The following is a 17059-nucleotide window of genomic DNA, read 5'->3' as shown; positions in this document are numbered from 1 at the left end:
CCGCTCACCCACGACTGCCCTAATTGTAACAAGCATGAGGACTCAATGAATTTTAGACATTTTAGCTTCTCAAATCCGTTGTGAATGTGCAGCATCAACATGTCTGCTATAACAAAGGTCAGTATCAGGATAAAAGGACAGCAACAATGTAATGGGATCATCTCATTCAAGGCTTGGGTCCCGGAGGTTCTGAGTTCAAGCTCCACCCACTCCCACAGGCTCCCACTACGGGTCCCTGAGCAAGACCCTTAACCCCAGACTGTTCCCCGGGCGACAACAGTGGCAACCCACTGCTCCACAAAGGAGATGGGTTTAATGCAGAGAGTAAATTTCCTCAATGTGGGACAATAAAGAATTTATAAAAAAAAATAAAAAAAAACAATGCAAAAAAAATAATAAATGACCGCTCAAACTCAGACATCAGTTTATGCAAACATAGTCAGCTAAAGCACACCTGCACACCTGTGGGATGCAGGAGACATAGAGAACATGCGAATCAAACTTAAAAGTCGGACTTCAACATGTCGAGCTGATTGGAATGTGATCTAAGATGGATTTCTGGCCCTCTTTCTGATTGCGAATCACCTCCAAACTCTATGAAGACTTAAAGGAAATTTGGCATCAAAATCAAGGCAGCACAAGGTGAAAGTATCCAGAAAAAGAAACTTACAGCAATATGGAGGAAGTCTGCTCCTCAAAAACAGACAGAAATCAATAGTTGTTTGCTAAAATATTCAAACCACCTAAACTTTTTCACATCATGTCACGTTACAAAGCATCCGTTTGTTGGAGTGTGTTGATCTTTGTAAAGAAGGGCCATAGCATTGATGATATGTGTTTATAACAAAATTTTATACAATAAAAAATTAATAAGATGTGTGTTTGACCCTGATAGCCTTATTAAAATCCAGCACAACCAGATGCTGTAAATTCCTCTGATTAGTAAACACATTTCAGCAATGTGTAATTAAATTTCAGTTAAGCACATCAGAGTTTTGTTAGAGAACTTTAGGGATTTAATTGGACTATGAAGACCAAGGAAGCACAACAGGGTACAAAGTTATGGACAGGTTAAAGCAGGGTTTGATTATACGGCAATAGCTGCAGAAATCTTCAGTTTGCTGGCCTAAAAACGATTATATTTAATCTCCTTGCAAAAAAACAGTGCAATGAATACAGAGAGGCACATGGCAATGAAATCCTTATAAAACAAAATAAAGCTCATGGTTGTAATGTAAAAATCTAAAAGATTGAATGTGGTATGAATGTTACAGTATCATAAAACAGATTTCAACACAGTCTGAGTGTCGTTTAACAAATCACTCTGACTTCAGTCAGATCTAAGAACTGGATTTAAACACAGTTAACTTATCTGCTGTGCTCGGAATGTGATAATGTGATAAAAGAACAATGGAGGGAATTATGCAAAATGTTTGTAAAATAATAGAAAAAGTCATGCTAGCATTTAGCAAAATAGGTAGGAAAGGCTTTTTTGAATTAATGCAAAAGCCTTTTAAAGACAACCATCGAAATTCCTCTGAGAGCAACTGAACCTCCTGTTAAAAAAGTGCTGCTAACAGAACAGAGTCTTTCCCATCAATGATTGTTGTACTTCAATAAAAATAGCTGCACAATAGGGACCCTCAACTGACAGCATGTCAGAGTGACATACCTCGTCATTTTTACTGATAGTTTTACATCTCCATTTTTCGGAAATTTAAAAGGTTTCACATACTCTGTCATTTTTATTAAGTAACCTAATTGGTTTCTGTTTTTTTGCGTCTTATAAATATGATTCATTATATGTGATAAATATGTTTAATTATTTAGTGAGAAAACATTTTTTGTTGTTTTGTTTTTTTGGCACAATAAATTGTTAAGATTCAACGATGTTCAATATTGTTAAAAAAATATTTAGCCACTCATGTTGTGGATCTTCTTGATGCAAGAGAAAACAGCAGCCTCTCAACCCATTGTACGTCAATTAATTAGATCAATCAACTTTAGATTGGTTCATCATAACGTGCATCCTTAGTTTGTACAGTACCTGGTCCCAGGGACTGAGCCTGCCCCCGGAGAACATGAACAGGTAACCCATGGTGACCAAGCAGGCCCAGGTAAGGAGTGAGAAGAGGCGCAGCATCCGCTTGAAAACAGATTCAATGCAGACCAGGATGAAGATGGACAAGAAGAGGAAGAGAGCAGCGGAAACCGCGATCAGGAACGTCAAGTGAGCTTCAGTGTTCTAGAGGAAAGAAGAAATAAAAACGTAGCGTTATTCCACTTTACACTCAAAGGCCACGATCTGCAAATATGGACCATTTCGTACTATCAATAAATAAATGCTTTAGATAAAAACTTGAAATAATTCTTCCTGGAAAACCAGGAACCTCTGAAATAGTTCATTTTGTGTCATCGATAACGTGCCATTCTCAATGAAAACGACATGACCACCGAGTCCAAACACAAAACAGATGAGCAGACGGCATCCACATCGCCATTCAGACAGAGCTGAAGAATGTGCTATGACATCACTTCCACACTTAGGCCATTGGAGTCTGTGTTTAGAGGGTCGGAGCACACACCCCCACCTACACACACACACACTTTCTCTTCACACCAAACCAGATATTTCTATCCCATGAGCTCAGCACAGCTCATTTAAAACTGCCTCCTATATCCTTTAGTTATCTTATACCTGTGAATGATTATTTTCTCTCCTAAAATCCCTAAACTCCTAAAATGAAATAATAACAATCTTTTCCTGGTAGATAGGTTCAAGAGAACAAAGTCAAACCAAGTCTGTTAAAGTAAAGTCCTTAGTAAGTTGCTTTGTAAAATTAGGATCCATTTATTTTGTACTCATTTTTATTACTAGCATAAAATTACACTGGCTCTGACCTTTACACAAAACGAGGACCATGCAAACTGTGCATGACCAAATCATTTGAAAGACTGGAAAGTATTCCAAATTCCCCTTAATATTTTCATATTAAAAACAACTTTGTAAAAGTTTGCAATGAGGAGCCAAAAGTCCAGTCAGACTTTTGGGTCAACAGATTTATGGAAACATGGTTTTGTAGAATGACAGGAAGGCCACAGGCAGCTGGATCAGGAACATCTTAAAAGGAGAAAGATAGGTGTTTGGCTGGGCAGGAACTTTCGGAAGATGTAAAGTTCACAAATAAAGCCAATAACCTTCTCAGAATCTGTTGGAAAGAGGGGATGCAGAGGACTTCACTATGGAATTGACTGGCTGTTAATGTGAATTCTGGATTTGACGTGAGGGTTTGATCCAACTGAGCCACAATCAGAGCACACAGTAAGAAATCTTCAGGTTTATTAATCCAGAAGGTTGGCAGAAACAGAAACAGGAACAGAAAGCTAGTCAGTACAGAAATGAGGAAGAACACAGGGAGAAAGATTCAGGCGGACAGATCCAGGGTTTGTGCAAGAGGTTATAAGAGAGCAGGCAGAAACAAAGTTAATGTCCAAAGATCCAAAGCCAGGAGAATATCCAACATTGGCAAGGCAAAAGAGGGAAATCCAAGCAGGCACAAACAAGATTAAGGAGGTAGGCAAGGAAAGATTGCTGTACATTTACGCACGTAGTGGCTTTCGATAATCTGGCACCTTTTGTCAGCAATAGAGCAGTTGTATGATAAACCCAGTTCAACAGGTGGAGTAAACGAGGTGTGATTAGAACAGAGGCAGGGTAGACATAGGTGTAAACAAGGATTCAAATTCCCATTGCACAGAGAAAAGTAGAGAGGGAGGATGTTGATTAAAGGGCTGGTTATACTCCTGCAGCAGTGTGTCGCAGTGAGCTTGTCGCAGATATTTTTTATTTATGCCAAATTTTGAAGCGTGGTCTGTGTTATGTTATGCCACGCCACAACGCAAGAGGGACAATCACGAACTAGCTGTGGGTCTAGATAAGGCCCGAGGCGGTGAGGAAGTGGGGGGGGTGTTTGTGCGACAACGGAGGGACATGAGGGACACCTCACTCTGCTAGCTGGTGCAACTTCACGAGCCGTTTTCCACAATGGCGGTCATACGAACAAAACAAGCGGGTAAGGTACCAAACAGGAAATACTCATAGTGTAGAGCGAATGTAGATTTGACTAATCAGAGGCCTCCTTTCTGCTGCGACCTACAATTTTGGAGAGGTGCACCAGGGTGTCTGTGGAAGGGGCGGGAGCATATCCGCATTTACTGCGACACATGCAGAGGACCTGGATTCTGAGTATAAATCAGTCTTAACAGACCAGAATCAAAACAAACTCTTTAATTGTCTCAGAAGTTACACATTTTGTATTTAAAATTGCAGGTTTGTCTCAGTGATTGGAGGTTGAAGGTGGTTATTTCATCACAATTCGTCCAAGCTGTAAGTCAGCAATTTGTATCTATGTAAAAGAATAGTGTTTTTTATTCATTGCCAATGATCTGAATCATATTTTTCCCTCAAATAAAATCATCTATTGCAAACCTGTGATTTTTATTTACTTTGGCTATCTTTGTCTGATATGAAAACATGTTTGATTGTGTGATAATATTTAAGTGTGACCAAAAAAAGGGAAAAGCGGTGGAAAATCTGAAAGGCTGTAAATACTTCTTCACAGCCCTGCTCTTTTTCAGAAGAGCCTCATGCTGCCAATGTGGTTTGCCATTTCTTTGCTCATTTACACAATTTTCAAACCTATAAATTTGCTAGAAATACTAGAAATCTGATGGTGTCGGAGGTAGCAAATAACAAGTGAGTAAAAAATGAAACCCTCCAGCTGGCTCCTTTTATGATTTGGAAACTATGCAGTAGCATGCAGGTAATGATGAAGTGCACTACCAGGTAACAAAAGAGTTCTCTTTCTCCCCTCTTCTGAATGTGTAAATTACAGAGCAGATGCAAAATCAGAAGGCACAGAGCTTCCATACGCACATCAGTGGCACTTTCACAGGCCCAAACACCCACGGAAACCATTTTAACTTATTCCAAGTCATGATTACACTGACGAGCCCAGGCGCTAAAATTAGACCGCCGCTGCGTGATTACATGTCATTTTAAAGTAAAATGAAAACCGGGGGTTTGGTATTGAGTTCTGTTTGATTTTGCCCTCATCGAGTGTTGCTAGCAGATGAAGGAGATGTCCCAGAATGCATCTTGAGTTTGTCTCGATCGTTCTGACTGATATCTGACCTCAGCATTTTGAGGATAATGCAGAGAGCTCAGTTTATCTTGAATTAAAAATAAGACTGAAGCGGTTTGCAGAGTACTAAAGTAGCAGCACTGTGTAGAAGACGTGATATGAGTCACAGTCTGGGAAGGAATCCCTAAGGGTGTCGCTGCTGACGCCACAGCAGCTTTACAGTGAGGAGACCTGAGCCCAGATTGGATCCTAACAAGAATGTAAGCAAGACTGAATCCTCTACACATCCCAGAGGACAATTTCAATGACGAGCACATTCCTTTTGCATCAAAGCGGATTTACTGAATGCACATACATTCACAGATGTCTCGTTCAGGGAAGGGGGCAGATTTTTCTGTGTTTTTAGTGGAGGGTGGGGGGGTTTCACTCATTTGGGAAAACAAAAACGAAGCATCTGCACTTTGCATATTTCTGATTGTGGCCCCTCTAATCCGCTTAATCCCGCCCTCGACAATACCGTTTAAAGCCGCTTCTCCCGTCATGTCACCAAGGCAGGGGGGGCTCTGCTTGCCTGCCACATTGTGCAGCATTGTAACCTAGAACAATCAATTCCTTTTTTAAGCCAGCCTGCCTCATCCAGCTATTATAGGGAAAGGAAAAGGGAGGATAGGTGGACATAGTAGCGGCACAAAGTAAAGCACATGTCTTGCAGCAATCGGACAAAAGCAGCCCAAGTTTAAAATGTTAAAAGTTGAAGGGAAGCAGACAGCTGGCAAAGAGGATGTGATGAAACCACAGCCATGTATGCATTCTCTCACTTTTCTTGTTGGGTCCCTGTTGAATATTTATTGTGCTTGATGAAGCTGAGCTGGTGGCAGATTTCTTCAATCTGTCTTCTTCCCAGTTATGGAATTCATCAATAATCAAAAAGCTTTTCCTCAACTTCACCTTTCGCAGCCGAGATAAATTTAGACAAATTCTCCTGAAACCGCTCTAGATCTAAAGGACACCAAGCTGGGAACTAAAAGTATCATAAACATTTTTTTCCTGACTGGTAAAATGGGATTTGCATGTGAAAACTAAATATTCTGCTAACAGTTTTACTCTATATGAATAAAACATGCATCTTCTGTTTTCAGTACTGTTTGATCCATCTGCTGAATATAGGATACAAATGTTTTTTTTTGTATTATTTAAAAGTGAAAATGTACATATTTTTTTATTATTTTTCCAGATTTCCCTCCCAATCAGTACATCAGTCATTTTTGATATCTTTCCATTGTCTTCTTTCAATTGTTTGCTGGAGTTTTGGCCCATTCCTTCTCACAGAACTGTTGTAGCTGAGTGAAGTTTCCCACACGTTTTCCGCCTATAGGTTTTCTATGGGATTCAGGTCGAGGCTTTGTGATGGTCTACCCCAAAATAAGAACTTTGCAGAATATCATTGACTATATCTGCCCAAAAGTTAACTTCCTTGATTATGTTATGATGTGTTTCTTAAATATATATATATATTTTTATATTTAATATAAGTGATTTTCTCCACTGTGAGATCAATAAAATCTATCTGATATTTCCACTAAAAGAAGTGCAACAGTGAGAGGTGATACTATCTGTGGGGATGGATGGTGAGATTTTAGTAGACAAGAGTCAGTGGCAGCTAGTTTAGCCTAGACTAGCTTAGGCTTATTGTAGTATAGCATATGCCGAATGATTAGAGGAAGGATGGTAGTAAAGCTATAAAGAGATCTTTTAAGGTAGAGGATTTTTTACCCCTTCGACGTGTGGGGGGAGGTTCTGTGGAGGCCAGTGGGTCAGACCTTATCAGTTCAGCTTATTGGCTTCAAGGCACTAACTTAGCGAGGCCCAAAGCCTGGACTGTCTGAGCAGTAGAGGACATGATACCTTTCTATGGAGGTGTTTGTTTCAGTGTATATTTTTATTTGAACATGGGGCTATGATGAAAGCCAGAACCCAGGAAGTCAGAATGAATACGAAAAAGTTCCCAGCAATAGCCAATCTTCTACCACTTAGGATGGCACCAGACATTTTTGAGACAAATGTTGCAGAACTTCAAAAAACTCTAACATGAAAATGTAAAAGAAATTAGAGTTATCTTAAATAAGCTCCCCTTAGACCAAGACAATACAGTTTATCTGCAAATAATGATTTTGGGGTGAGTTACTCTTTAAGAAAGACAAGAATTGGCAAAGAAAAAGTCCAAACAAAAGAAAAGTAAAAATAAAATTAAAACACTTCTAAATAATCACTGCTTTTCTTTTCTTTCCTTTTTTAAGTTACAGCAACTATATAATAGATTTTTGCTCATTACTTTTGGATTATTGAAAGTGATATTACTGAAGATTAATCCAGGAGAAACTCTTAAATTACCAAGCCTTGGTGACTCTGCTGTAAATCCCAAAGATAACACATTTTGAATGACATAATATACCTACTAAGTGCTTAAGCCTCCACAAGGCGGTTGTTTAAACTATATTAGCCAAAGCTTGAGCTTCAGTGATCATGAGAGGGATGAAAAATCTCTTGAGTTTGATATGAGATGATGGGTATTAATCCTAAAGACAGAAACCATAATCCACAGTGGATAGTATTTTAACCCCAAAGACTTCCTCATACACAGTTTTTGTAGACTTCCCCTTTAAATATTAAGGCATTTATTCTATGGGATTTTTAAAAAAATCAACCACAAGCCTACTGTTATTTTAAATAAGAATCATTTAAACTTTTCAATCTTAATAGATAACGGGTTTTTATTATTTTGCTCTTCTCTGTGTTGTTATTTTTTTGTTTAAATAGGATAAAATTACTACTACTACTAATAATATTGCCAAAAATAATGTAAAGCAAGCAATTTGTTATGCAAAGCCCTTAAGAAAGTCCTTATGAAAACAATGCTGCAAAATAAATCATTTCAATTCTTCCTCTATAATTTACAGCCGATGCTTTTTGCTGGCCATTAGGAATAATAGAAGCCCAGAGTACCTCCACATTGGATCAATCTTGCAGTGAGTTCATACATTTGCATTTTTATAGTACTGCTGAAGGAAAAACACCAAGGTGTCTGAAAGGTTGTGAAGTCGGAGCTTTCCCCTCTGCAGATGCAAAAAGTGATAATAACGCTAGCAGGATAATTCAAAGGTGATTTTTCAAAGGAAAGCTTATGATTTTTGCTTTTAAAATACTATTAAAAAGGCAATGAATGAGTAATATATGCACTAGATAACTATCTTGGCTTCTTCATTTCATATACATCTTGATACATTGGTTATTTCTAGTCAGCTTAAATCACTATATATAAAACAGTTAAGTTAGGCAGAATTTATTTTATTTCTTTTTTAATTAAAGCATTAAAGGTTCTCTTTAATGCTTTAGCAGGACTTGGAAATCTGGAAAATCTGGAAATCTTTCCTGTTTGCAATATGTGAATTTCAATTTAATTCAATTCGGTTTATTTATATAGATCCAGTTTACAACACATGTCAATAAAAATGGTGCCCTGTTTGAAAGAGCTCCTGTGTTTCGCTGAATTTTTGCATTGATGACTTCAAGACATCTTCTGCCTCCATTTATCTGTTTACTACAGTGTGTTGAATTCATGTTAATCTGTATTTAGAGACATTTCAATTAGTGGAAAAAATTGCAGGGGGAATATTAAAAAAAGTCTAATCAACCAAAAGTTTTGCGACCCCCATGCAGTACCTCTATGGACCCCCTGTTGAATAGCTCCTTCTTAAAGCATCAGTGTAGCTTTGATAAACTCAAATATCTCCACTTTTTTGCACCTGAGCCCTGCCAACTTTTTCTGTGAGACCTGAGGAAGTTTATTTAAACTTTTTAAGGTTATCTTTCTTAACTATTAATATTTTCATCTGCCTGTTTTTTTTTTTTTTTTTTTTAAAGCTTTTAAATTGTGATTAAACATTCAGGCCAATTTCTAGTTTTAATAAGGTTTCTATATCTAAACAGTGTTTATTGATTTGTTTTTTATCCCTGAATTTTCAACCTGCTTGGGGATCATTTTAAAAGGATTGGTTGATTAGCGACCAGGAGGATGATATTGGTACATGGAGCTGCTGTCAGATTTAGTTATCTGGACATGGGAGGAGGTGGAGGGAGGATTTCCATCATCACAGCTGTTTGCACATTTAACCCAAGAGACCCATCAGTCCTGAACCGGACATTGCACTGTATCCATCAACCTGTTAATGAGCTGGAACAAAATCTGGGGTTTTCACTTTACATTAAAATCAACAGACTGCAAAACTAAAAAAAAATAAAATAGCAGTGCAAAGATTTGACACTGGCAGAGATGAATGCAGCTGTCAACAGAAAGTAGCTTTGTGATCAATCACACAAGTAAGAGGAACTATTTTAGTTTTGCAGAGTACCATTATCAGATGTTATGTTGACCTCAATTAGGCCATCAAATTGAGTTTTAAGATGCCATTATGTGTGCATGTTGCCACGTAATTGCAGGGATTGTGTACTCTCACATAGGCACATACGCCAGCCTTACATTATGGCTCATGAAAGCTCAGAAAAAGCGCAACAAAAAAAGGGAGATTATTCCCAAAGATTGCAGATAAGCTTGTGAAGGAAATGCGAGACTTCCTTTGACAAACACACCCGAAGGACACACACACGCACACACAAACGGACCCCAGCACAATGGGTGGTGGCGTCTACCTCTTAAAAATACCATGTTCACCCACTCGTGCCCTGATCTGCGGAGAAAGATAAAAGTGCGCTGCAATTTTAGAAGCATTAGTGCTGCTTTTGCTCGTGTTTCTGCCGGCTTGCTGATAAAGCCAGAACCCTTACAACAACATCCTCCCCGCCTCCCCCCCCGACTCCAAATCCACAGCCTATTTATTCCTGCCATTCTTCTGCAGCAGCAGTAATAAATACACACGTCTCACCAAACAACCAATTCATCACCACAGACAGGCCTATCTGTTATTATTCCATAGAAACAAAAAGTGATAAAATGAGTCTAAACCCCTTGTAAACAATGACATGATTATTGAGAGGGATCATAGTCACTATGGCCCAAAAAGTAAGGTAGAACTTGGTGAATGAATGAGTCCGTTTGGCATAAATGGATGTAAAGGGATTGGTTTGAACAGCAGTTCTCCCAAGAGAAGCCTGTCAATTAGCTGGAATTAAAGTAAAAAACACTTCAGGATTGTTCTCCAGGTGCAACGCTGACACCCCATGACGCACACATGGAGATGACAAAACAAATCCACGGCCCCGTCCTTAAACATCTAGCAGCAAAACAATCAATTTGAGATACCAACAACAACAGCTCTGAGTGGCCCTTCCTTTGTGAGGTTATTTCATAAAACACAAAAGCAGCACTCCAGAGACAATAGCTTGTGTTTGCGGTTGAGTGTTTGTCGCCAAACAACACTTTTCACTCGACAAAAGCACCGACACCCACACAGCGGCGAGCTAAGCTCTCCTCTCGCTCTTCAGATCCACTCTGCAAGGCTGTCTTTGCAATCCAAAGTGCTTCAGATCCACTTATGGCGCCGCACATAGCCATACACGAGGGATGCCATCGGCCCCTTTGATCAGCTCTGTCCCGTTCAGTCCCGTGCTAAAAGCAAAACTGTAGTTCATAATGGAGACTGCGTGGCACACAAGATGTTTAAGCGTAATAAAACCCAGTTTTTCCACATTGTTAAAAAACAGTATTGTTAATCCTAACAACTCACACAGGTCTGGGTCAATTCCCCCTTTGCTGTTTAACACCTTCATGTTATCCTGTCTTTATCACCTACATTTATTTTTCCTCATAAATGAAACATTTATTTCACACTTATTTACTCAATTTACATGCAAGTTTATTACTCTTAGTAATAAGTATCTTATTTAAATTTTGAGATATATCCTAAAAAGGCCCAAATCTCGCATTTTACACTAATCAGTTAATATATAAGTTAGGGATTTATTATAAACTATGGCAGATGATGATTCTAGTCCAGGGTTCTGCAACCTTTTAATTGCAAAGAGCCATTTTACCCAAAGCACAGAAAAAATTAAGCTCATTTAGTCGTAAAATATTACATTTAAATAAAACACAACTTATTGTTTCTGTTTAATATCTGCAATAGGAAATCTGTTTAATCCTTTAGCAACAAATGTATCATATTTGAGTTTTTAAGACCTTTATATCATCAGTTATTTTTATTCTTAAAAGAACTGATTTATACAATAGGACACATGCAGTAAACAGAAAACCCATAATGAGTTGAAGAGAAATGCCAAATGAATCACAAATGACACAAGTCAATTATCTAACTTCAAAATAAAAATATGCATTTTTTCTTTATCAAAATGTTCAATGAAAACATTAGTTCTGAGAAAATGTAACAAATATATACATATTTTTAATTATTCCATGGTTTAGGGCTTACAGGGTTAAAATAGGGGGCAAAAAAAAAAGTTTCACAAAGAGGAAGCATTGATTTTCCTCTTTAGGATACCATTTTATATAAAAAAATTAAACTTTCCAAACTAATCACAAAAACATATTTATGGTACTTTTGTCTTTCTAAAGCATCTATAGCTGATATTCATTAATATACTGTATTCTAAACCATTAATTGTTTTTTAAAATGTTTTTAGCCACTAATAGGAGCCATTGTCGAGGCTCTAAGGAGCCACTTGTGGCTTCAGAGCCGTAGGATGCAGAACGCTGCTCTAGACTAAACCAAAGCTATTTAATTAACTCCTGCTGGAAGATATAATACGGTGTAGTTATAATCCTTCATTACCTCACAGTGGAGAATGAGCAGAAGCTAGAAAATCACTTTGAACCGTCGGCTGTCAAAGCCAGGTATGAACTCATGCAGGGATGGTAGTCCTTCGCACAGATAGGCGACTGTATGCAACTTGTACTTCATCCTTAGACATTGGGCAATTATGGTTAAGAACGAACACCAATGTTTTAAAGAGCAATAATTTAAAAAAAAAATAAAAAATTAGAGTACACTGGTTTACTTTGTGCAGCCCCCCCTCCCCGACCTGTTGTGACAACTTTCTGGTTATCTGTATCTATTATTGTTTTCTATATCTATTATCTTTTCTCACCAGAAGACTTAATTTGGGAGTTTGATCCAACTATCACAGAAACTAAGGGTGGCTTGTTCAGCACAGCTTTAATTATAAACCAGCTGTAAGGGTTTGAAAGCTGCTGCTAAATTTAGACGTAGTTAACAATGGTTTTCTGCTTCATACCAGCACTTAGATCATGTTCCAAATCTTTTGTTTTTAAAACCTCTGGGAGTACTGGTGTATGGAGAAGCTGTTGTTATGTATTTTTACCCATTATAGCATAAGAATCTCCTACTGCCCAGTGGCTGACAGTAAGTCTATCAGCTATTTTTGACTTTTTTTTTTTACTCTAAGAATGTATTTACTGTTTAAAGTCAACATTCTGATTCTAAATATGTGCAGCAATTTTACTATATCGATCTGCAATGACCTAAGGTTTCATTCAGCTTTTATCAGGAAGATGTTTCAACAGAAATAAGTAATTTTATAAACCTAGATAAGCAACTCTCCCAATATGCTTCATAGAGCAGAGTTTTTCTATCTATTATTACTGCGACCTATTGCCACAATCAGCCAGTGCTGATGGATGCAAATGTGCTACAGATAATCGAGGGATGTCCTCCAGCTGCTTGGACGCTACTTCGGAGTCGTTGTTGAAAGCAAATGTCTGAACTTGGTAAACATTTTATATGACCATAACTCCTTGGAATAAATCAGTGAGACAGATAAGAGACTCTCCTGAATACATAATGTCACATGATCCCGTTCTTCTGCTAATGATGCTTCACAATCTGGAAACAATTCAAGCAAAAGATCAGATGATGTCAATTTTTACATGCTGCTTTGTTAGGCTTATTATTCCCCATCAATGATCATTGAAAGAAATAAAAATCACCTAGCAGGAAATAAATGAGTTATTGTGAGTTTTGTAAAAATCAACTAGTTCCTTTTTTATAATTACTTAATTAATTGTAGAAATCACAGAAGGTGCAACACTTTACTAAAAGGTGATTAAGAACAGCCTCTCCATCTAATCCAGCATTTAAGGCTAAAATTCAGAAAAAAACAAACAAACTTAATCTGGAAATTGTGAAATATTTTGTTTCATTATAGAGCTAATTTATGATGAATGTGGGTTAAAAATTAAGCTCCCCCTTAGACTTATGAGTCTAAAGTAAAAAATCTAGGAAGAAGTTATGGAGAACCTATCCTGTAGGTTAAAGGGGAGGGTAGTCTGTACAGTTTGAGGTCAGCGAACACTTTAAAAGCCAGCATGTGTGCCAGGATGAAAGCATTTCTACCATTACAGGAGATATGCAGGCTGCAGAGGAACAGAACATGATAATCACGGGCCTGAACTCAGCCCAAATCTGTCTTAGCATCGATACTTCAGCAAACATGGGAATGACGTCTGCAAAGGATTTTAAACATCCTTGTTTCTAAACCAGAACAAGTTCATCTCTATATATTACTACAAGAGATAGTTTTAAAAGAAATAACGCTCTTTCTTCCTTATCTGTTGCTGCACACTGCCTTCCAGCGGGTTGAAAGATGATCATAAGAGCTTTTACTTTAAAAGAATAGAAATTGACATATTTGGAATATGCCTAAAAATCACTAACAGTTAAAATGGGCTAACTGTAAATCAAAATATCAAATAAATTATTTGAAACAAAAATAAATGCAGATTTTTATTAAATAGTATAAACACAAGGAAAATTGTAAATATAATTGCTCCTGTTTTTAGAGGAAAAATATAATATCTGACATCTTGCTTGCATTTTTATGCAAATACTATGAATAAAAAGTGGTGTTTTAACACCTCACATCATAACGATGTCATACCGACATCAGGGAACCTGTTAGTTGTGAGTAGTATCTGACAAAAAACAAAAACACAGCAGAAGAAGAGCTTTGGAGTATTTTCTAACTTTTGTCTCTTAGGAGCGTATGTCTATAACTGACAGACAGCACAGATATTTGTTACATTTAGAGGGGAAGTTGGGCTAGAATGAAATCTGGAGTTTAACAAAGCAGAGCATCAACCTCTCTGTGATTTAAGAGCTGCATCGGCAGCTTTCCTGCATTTTTTACCCAGGACCCGATCCTGGAAATGAATGCAAGATAATAAATGGGTGTCCTGTCTTTAAATCACACACATTTCTAACTTTTAAAGAGATGACATAGAGTAGTTTTCCAAACATCTCTTTTTCTAAACCACCCAATTGTACCAGAATGAGCTCACGACCCAAACTATTACAACTTACAAAAGGCATAATAATAATAATAATAAACTACTGAATATATTCTTTATTTCTAAGTGATATTACCATTTCTTTATTGAAATAAATGAGTTCCATCTTTATCTAATTTAGTGCTTATTGTCATTTCTATAAAGTACCCATTGATGTTGAGCCACAATCCCAACTTTGAGATCAAAACATGAGCAACTTAAATTTCTTTGGGCTGACATGGATTTACGCTCCTGAAAGTGTTTCGATTTTAACCAATCGTCTGTTTTTCCACACTGGAGGTAATATTAAAGCTTTTCGTTCAACCTGCCAGACCACCTTACTGAATCTAGAGACTCGGCTAAGTGAGCTAAAGAGTAGGGTAATGGCAGAGAACTCACTGGAGAAAATCTCAATCAAGATAAGTAATTTTTCCTTAAAATAAGTGCATTTGTTTTTGGATTGAGGAGGTAAAAGAGACATTTTGCCAATGGAATGAGACAATTTACACTTAAAATAAGAAAACACAATTGCATTGTCATATTTCACGTGCATTTTATCTAATTATCTTATTTTAAGAATAAAAATACTCATTCCATTGGCAAACTATCTCATTTACCTACTCAAATTAAGTGTAAATACACTTAATTTAAGACATTTTTACTTATTTCTAGATCGCTTTACTTTTAGTTCACATCAAAATAAAACACAAAACAAGAAAGCAGAAGAAGAATTGGTTGGAATGCTAATTAGTACATTTCTTTTGATTATTAAGGAATACATAAATGATTTCAAAATTTTATTTATTCTTAAATATAGATAATAGGCTTTTGTTGAAAAGATTCACCTTTAACATTGTCTTATCCTTTGGGAGATGCTTGTTTTACTTCATATCAAAAACAGACTTGTTTATCAAATGGAAATTAATCTAAATCTGCCATGAGTAAAGGGTATGAACCCAACTGTATGTTAGAGAAGTGCAAACGTTTAATATGAGAATTTTAATATACAAGTTTTATAACTGTGCATGCATTAATATTCAGGAACCTTTGCTGTTATGAGAACAGAAAAAAAAAATAATGTACTTGAATTATTTCATTCAGGGGGTGTCAGTTTAATTAGTTTAAAAAAGTTACTTGTGACATATTCATTTCCAGTTTAAGCTTTTAAAGTCATTAAATCTTGTTTTTATTTTATTTTAAGTAAATTTTTTGCTTTAAAAAACAAATTCTTTCTTTCTTTATTTTTTTTTTCTTTTGCATTTCAAAATTAAATACAAACCATTTCCATTTGGCATTGCTAGTTTTTTGGAACAAAAAGGGAATTTAAATAGCTTGCAGCCTAAAATATGGAAATAGCCTTTTTGCATGCAGGCAGAATTGTTCTGTTTGTTTTCTACCTTAATCATCAGGCTTCACCTCCTCCTGACCTCCTAGCCCTCGGCTTGACTACCACACCTCTAAAGCGCTGTATGGACACCTACTTCCGCATGGACACACTCACACCTCACCCAAATACACACTCACCAGTCCTGACGCGAAGAACACGGCCAGCAGCGCGAGGCAGGTTCCCATGACGATCAGCAGCAGGAACACGATCAGCGGATGCTGCTGGCTCATCCTGTAGTACGACTCGTACAGCCAGTCCTGAGGCTTCTCCACCTCGAGACACATGTCGCTCTGGAACCCGGGGCAGCCATCTCCCAGGCTGTCGGGCCCCTCGGCCCCATCGCCCCCATCGCTCTTCTCCAGCAGGTAGCGTCCACGGGTCCACAGAGCCTCCTGCCACATGGGGAGAAGCTGCTGGGAAAGGACGATGCTGCTTTCTCCCTGACAAATACGACCCAAAATAAAAGCAGTGTGGACAGGAAAAGGAGGAGGACAAGCAGAGCCTCCACACCCTTGGACTGTCCACCACCCCCCTCCTCTTCCTTTTTACAAAAGTTTCCTCAGCTGCTACTTATCGATGGGCAGCTGAGTTAAAGAGAGAGAACTTTCTAGCTCCTGCAGTTTCCAATGCATCCTCTACTGCTCCTTCTGCTGGAGGTGACAAACTGAGTCAGGACAGTGTGAAAACAGATATTCCTCCTCCTCTTCCTCCTCCTCCTCCTCTCAGTAAAACAGGGTTGTTTGCACTTCGAGGAAGGAAGATAAGGCTTCAGCTTCTTCCTCTCCCCCCTTCAGCTTCTGCTTCTTGTGTGCTCTTTATGATTGGTCAGGGTGATGGAGAGCCGGCAGAGCCCTGCTCAGCGCTTTGCTCCGCAGCCGTGACAAAGCAGCGTGTAACTGTGCTGAGGTGCAGATGAGGACTGAGAGAGGGAGAGAGTGTGTGTATATCTGGGAGGGAGGATAGGAGAGTGAGAGGAAAGAGGCTGTTCCAATGTGTTGGAGAGAGAGCTACTGGGTAAAAGTGTGTGTGCTGGGGAGGACGATGTGTGTCTGCAGATGAAAACTCAAATTGTCTGGGTAAAGATGTGGGAGAAAACAAACATTTACCGCCAGGTGAAGGACAGCGTGTGTGTGCACGTGTACGGGTGTGTTTGCACAATCTTGTGCAAAAGGGAAGTGACCCAAGACACCAACCGAAGGGAGGAAAAGTCTG

At 38.1% G+C, this 17059-nt stretch overlaps 1 protein-coding gene across 1 annotated transcript in view; it reads right to left on the bottom strand.

The window, feature by feature from the left end:
• adcy2 (adenylate cyclase 2 (brain)) overlaps positions 1 to 16779 on the bottom strand; it is an 88416-nt gene extending 71637 nt beyond the window's left edge. Inside the window, exons 1-2 of the mRNA XM_015385990.1 lie at positions 15985 to 16779; positions 2048 to 2245 (exon numbers count right to left, since the gene is read on the bottom strand). Coding sequence (XP_015241476.1) covers positions 2048 to 2245; positions 15985 to 16248 — 462 coding nt within the window. The 5' untranslated portion in view covers positions 16249 to 16779. The remainder of the gene's footprint in view (positions 1 to 2047; positions 2246 to 15984) is intronic.
• Between the last annotated feature and the right edge of the window lie 280 nt (positions 16780 to 17059).

Source organism: Cyprinodon variegatus, unplaced genomic scaffold (genome assembly GCF_000732505.1).
Source record: "Cyprinodon variegatus isolate N-32 unplaced genomic scaffold, C_variegatus-1.0 Scaffold354, whole genome shotgun sequence".
Taxonomy (NCBI): domain Eukaryota; kingdom Metazoa; phylum Chordata; class Actinopteri; order Cyprinodontiformes; family Cyprinodontidae; genus Cyprinodon; species Cyprinodon variegatus.
This window is presented reverse-complemented; position numbering and strand designations above follow the sequence as displayed.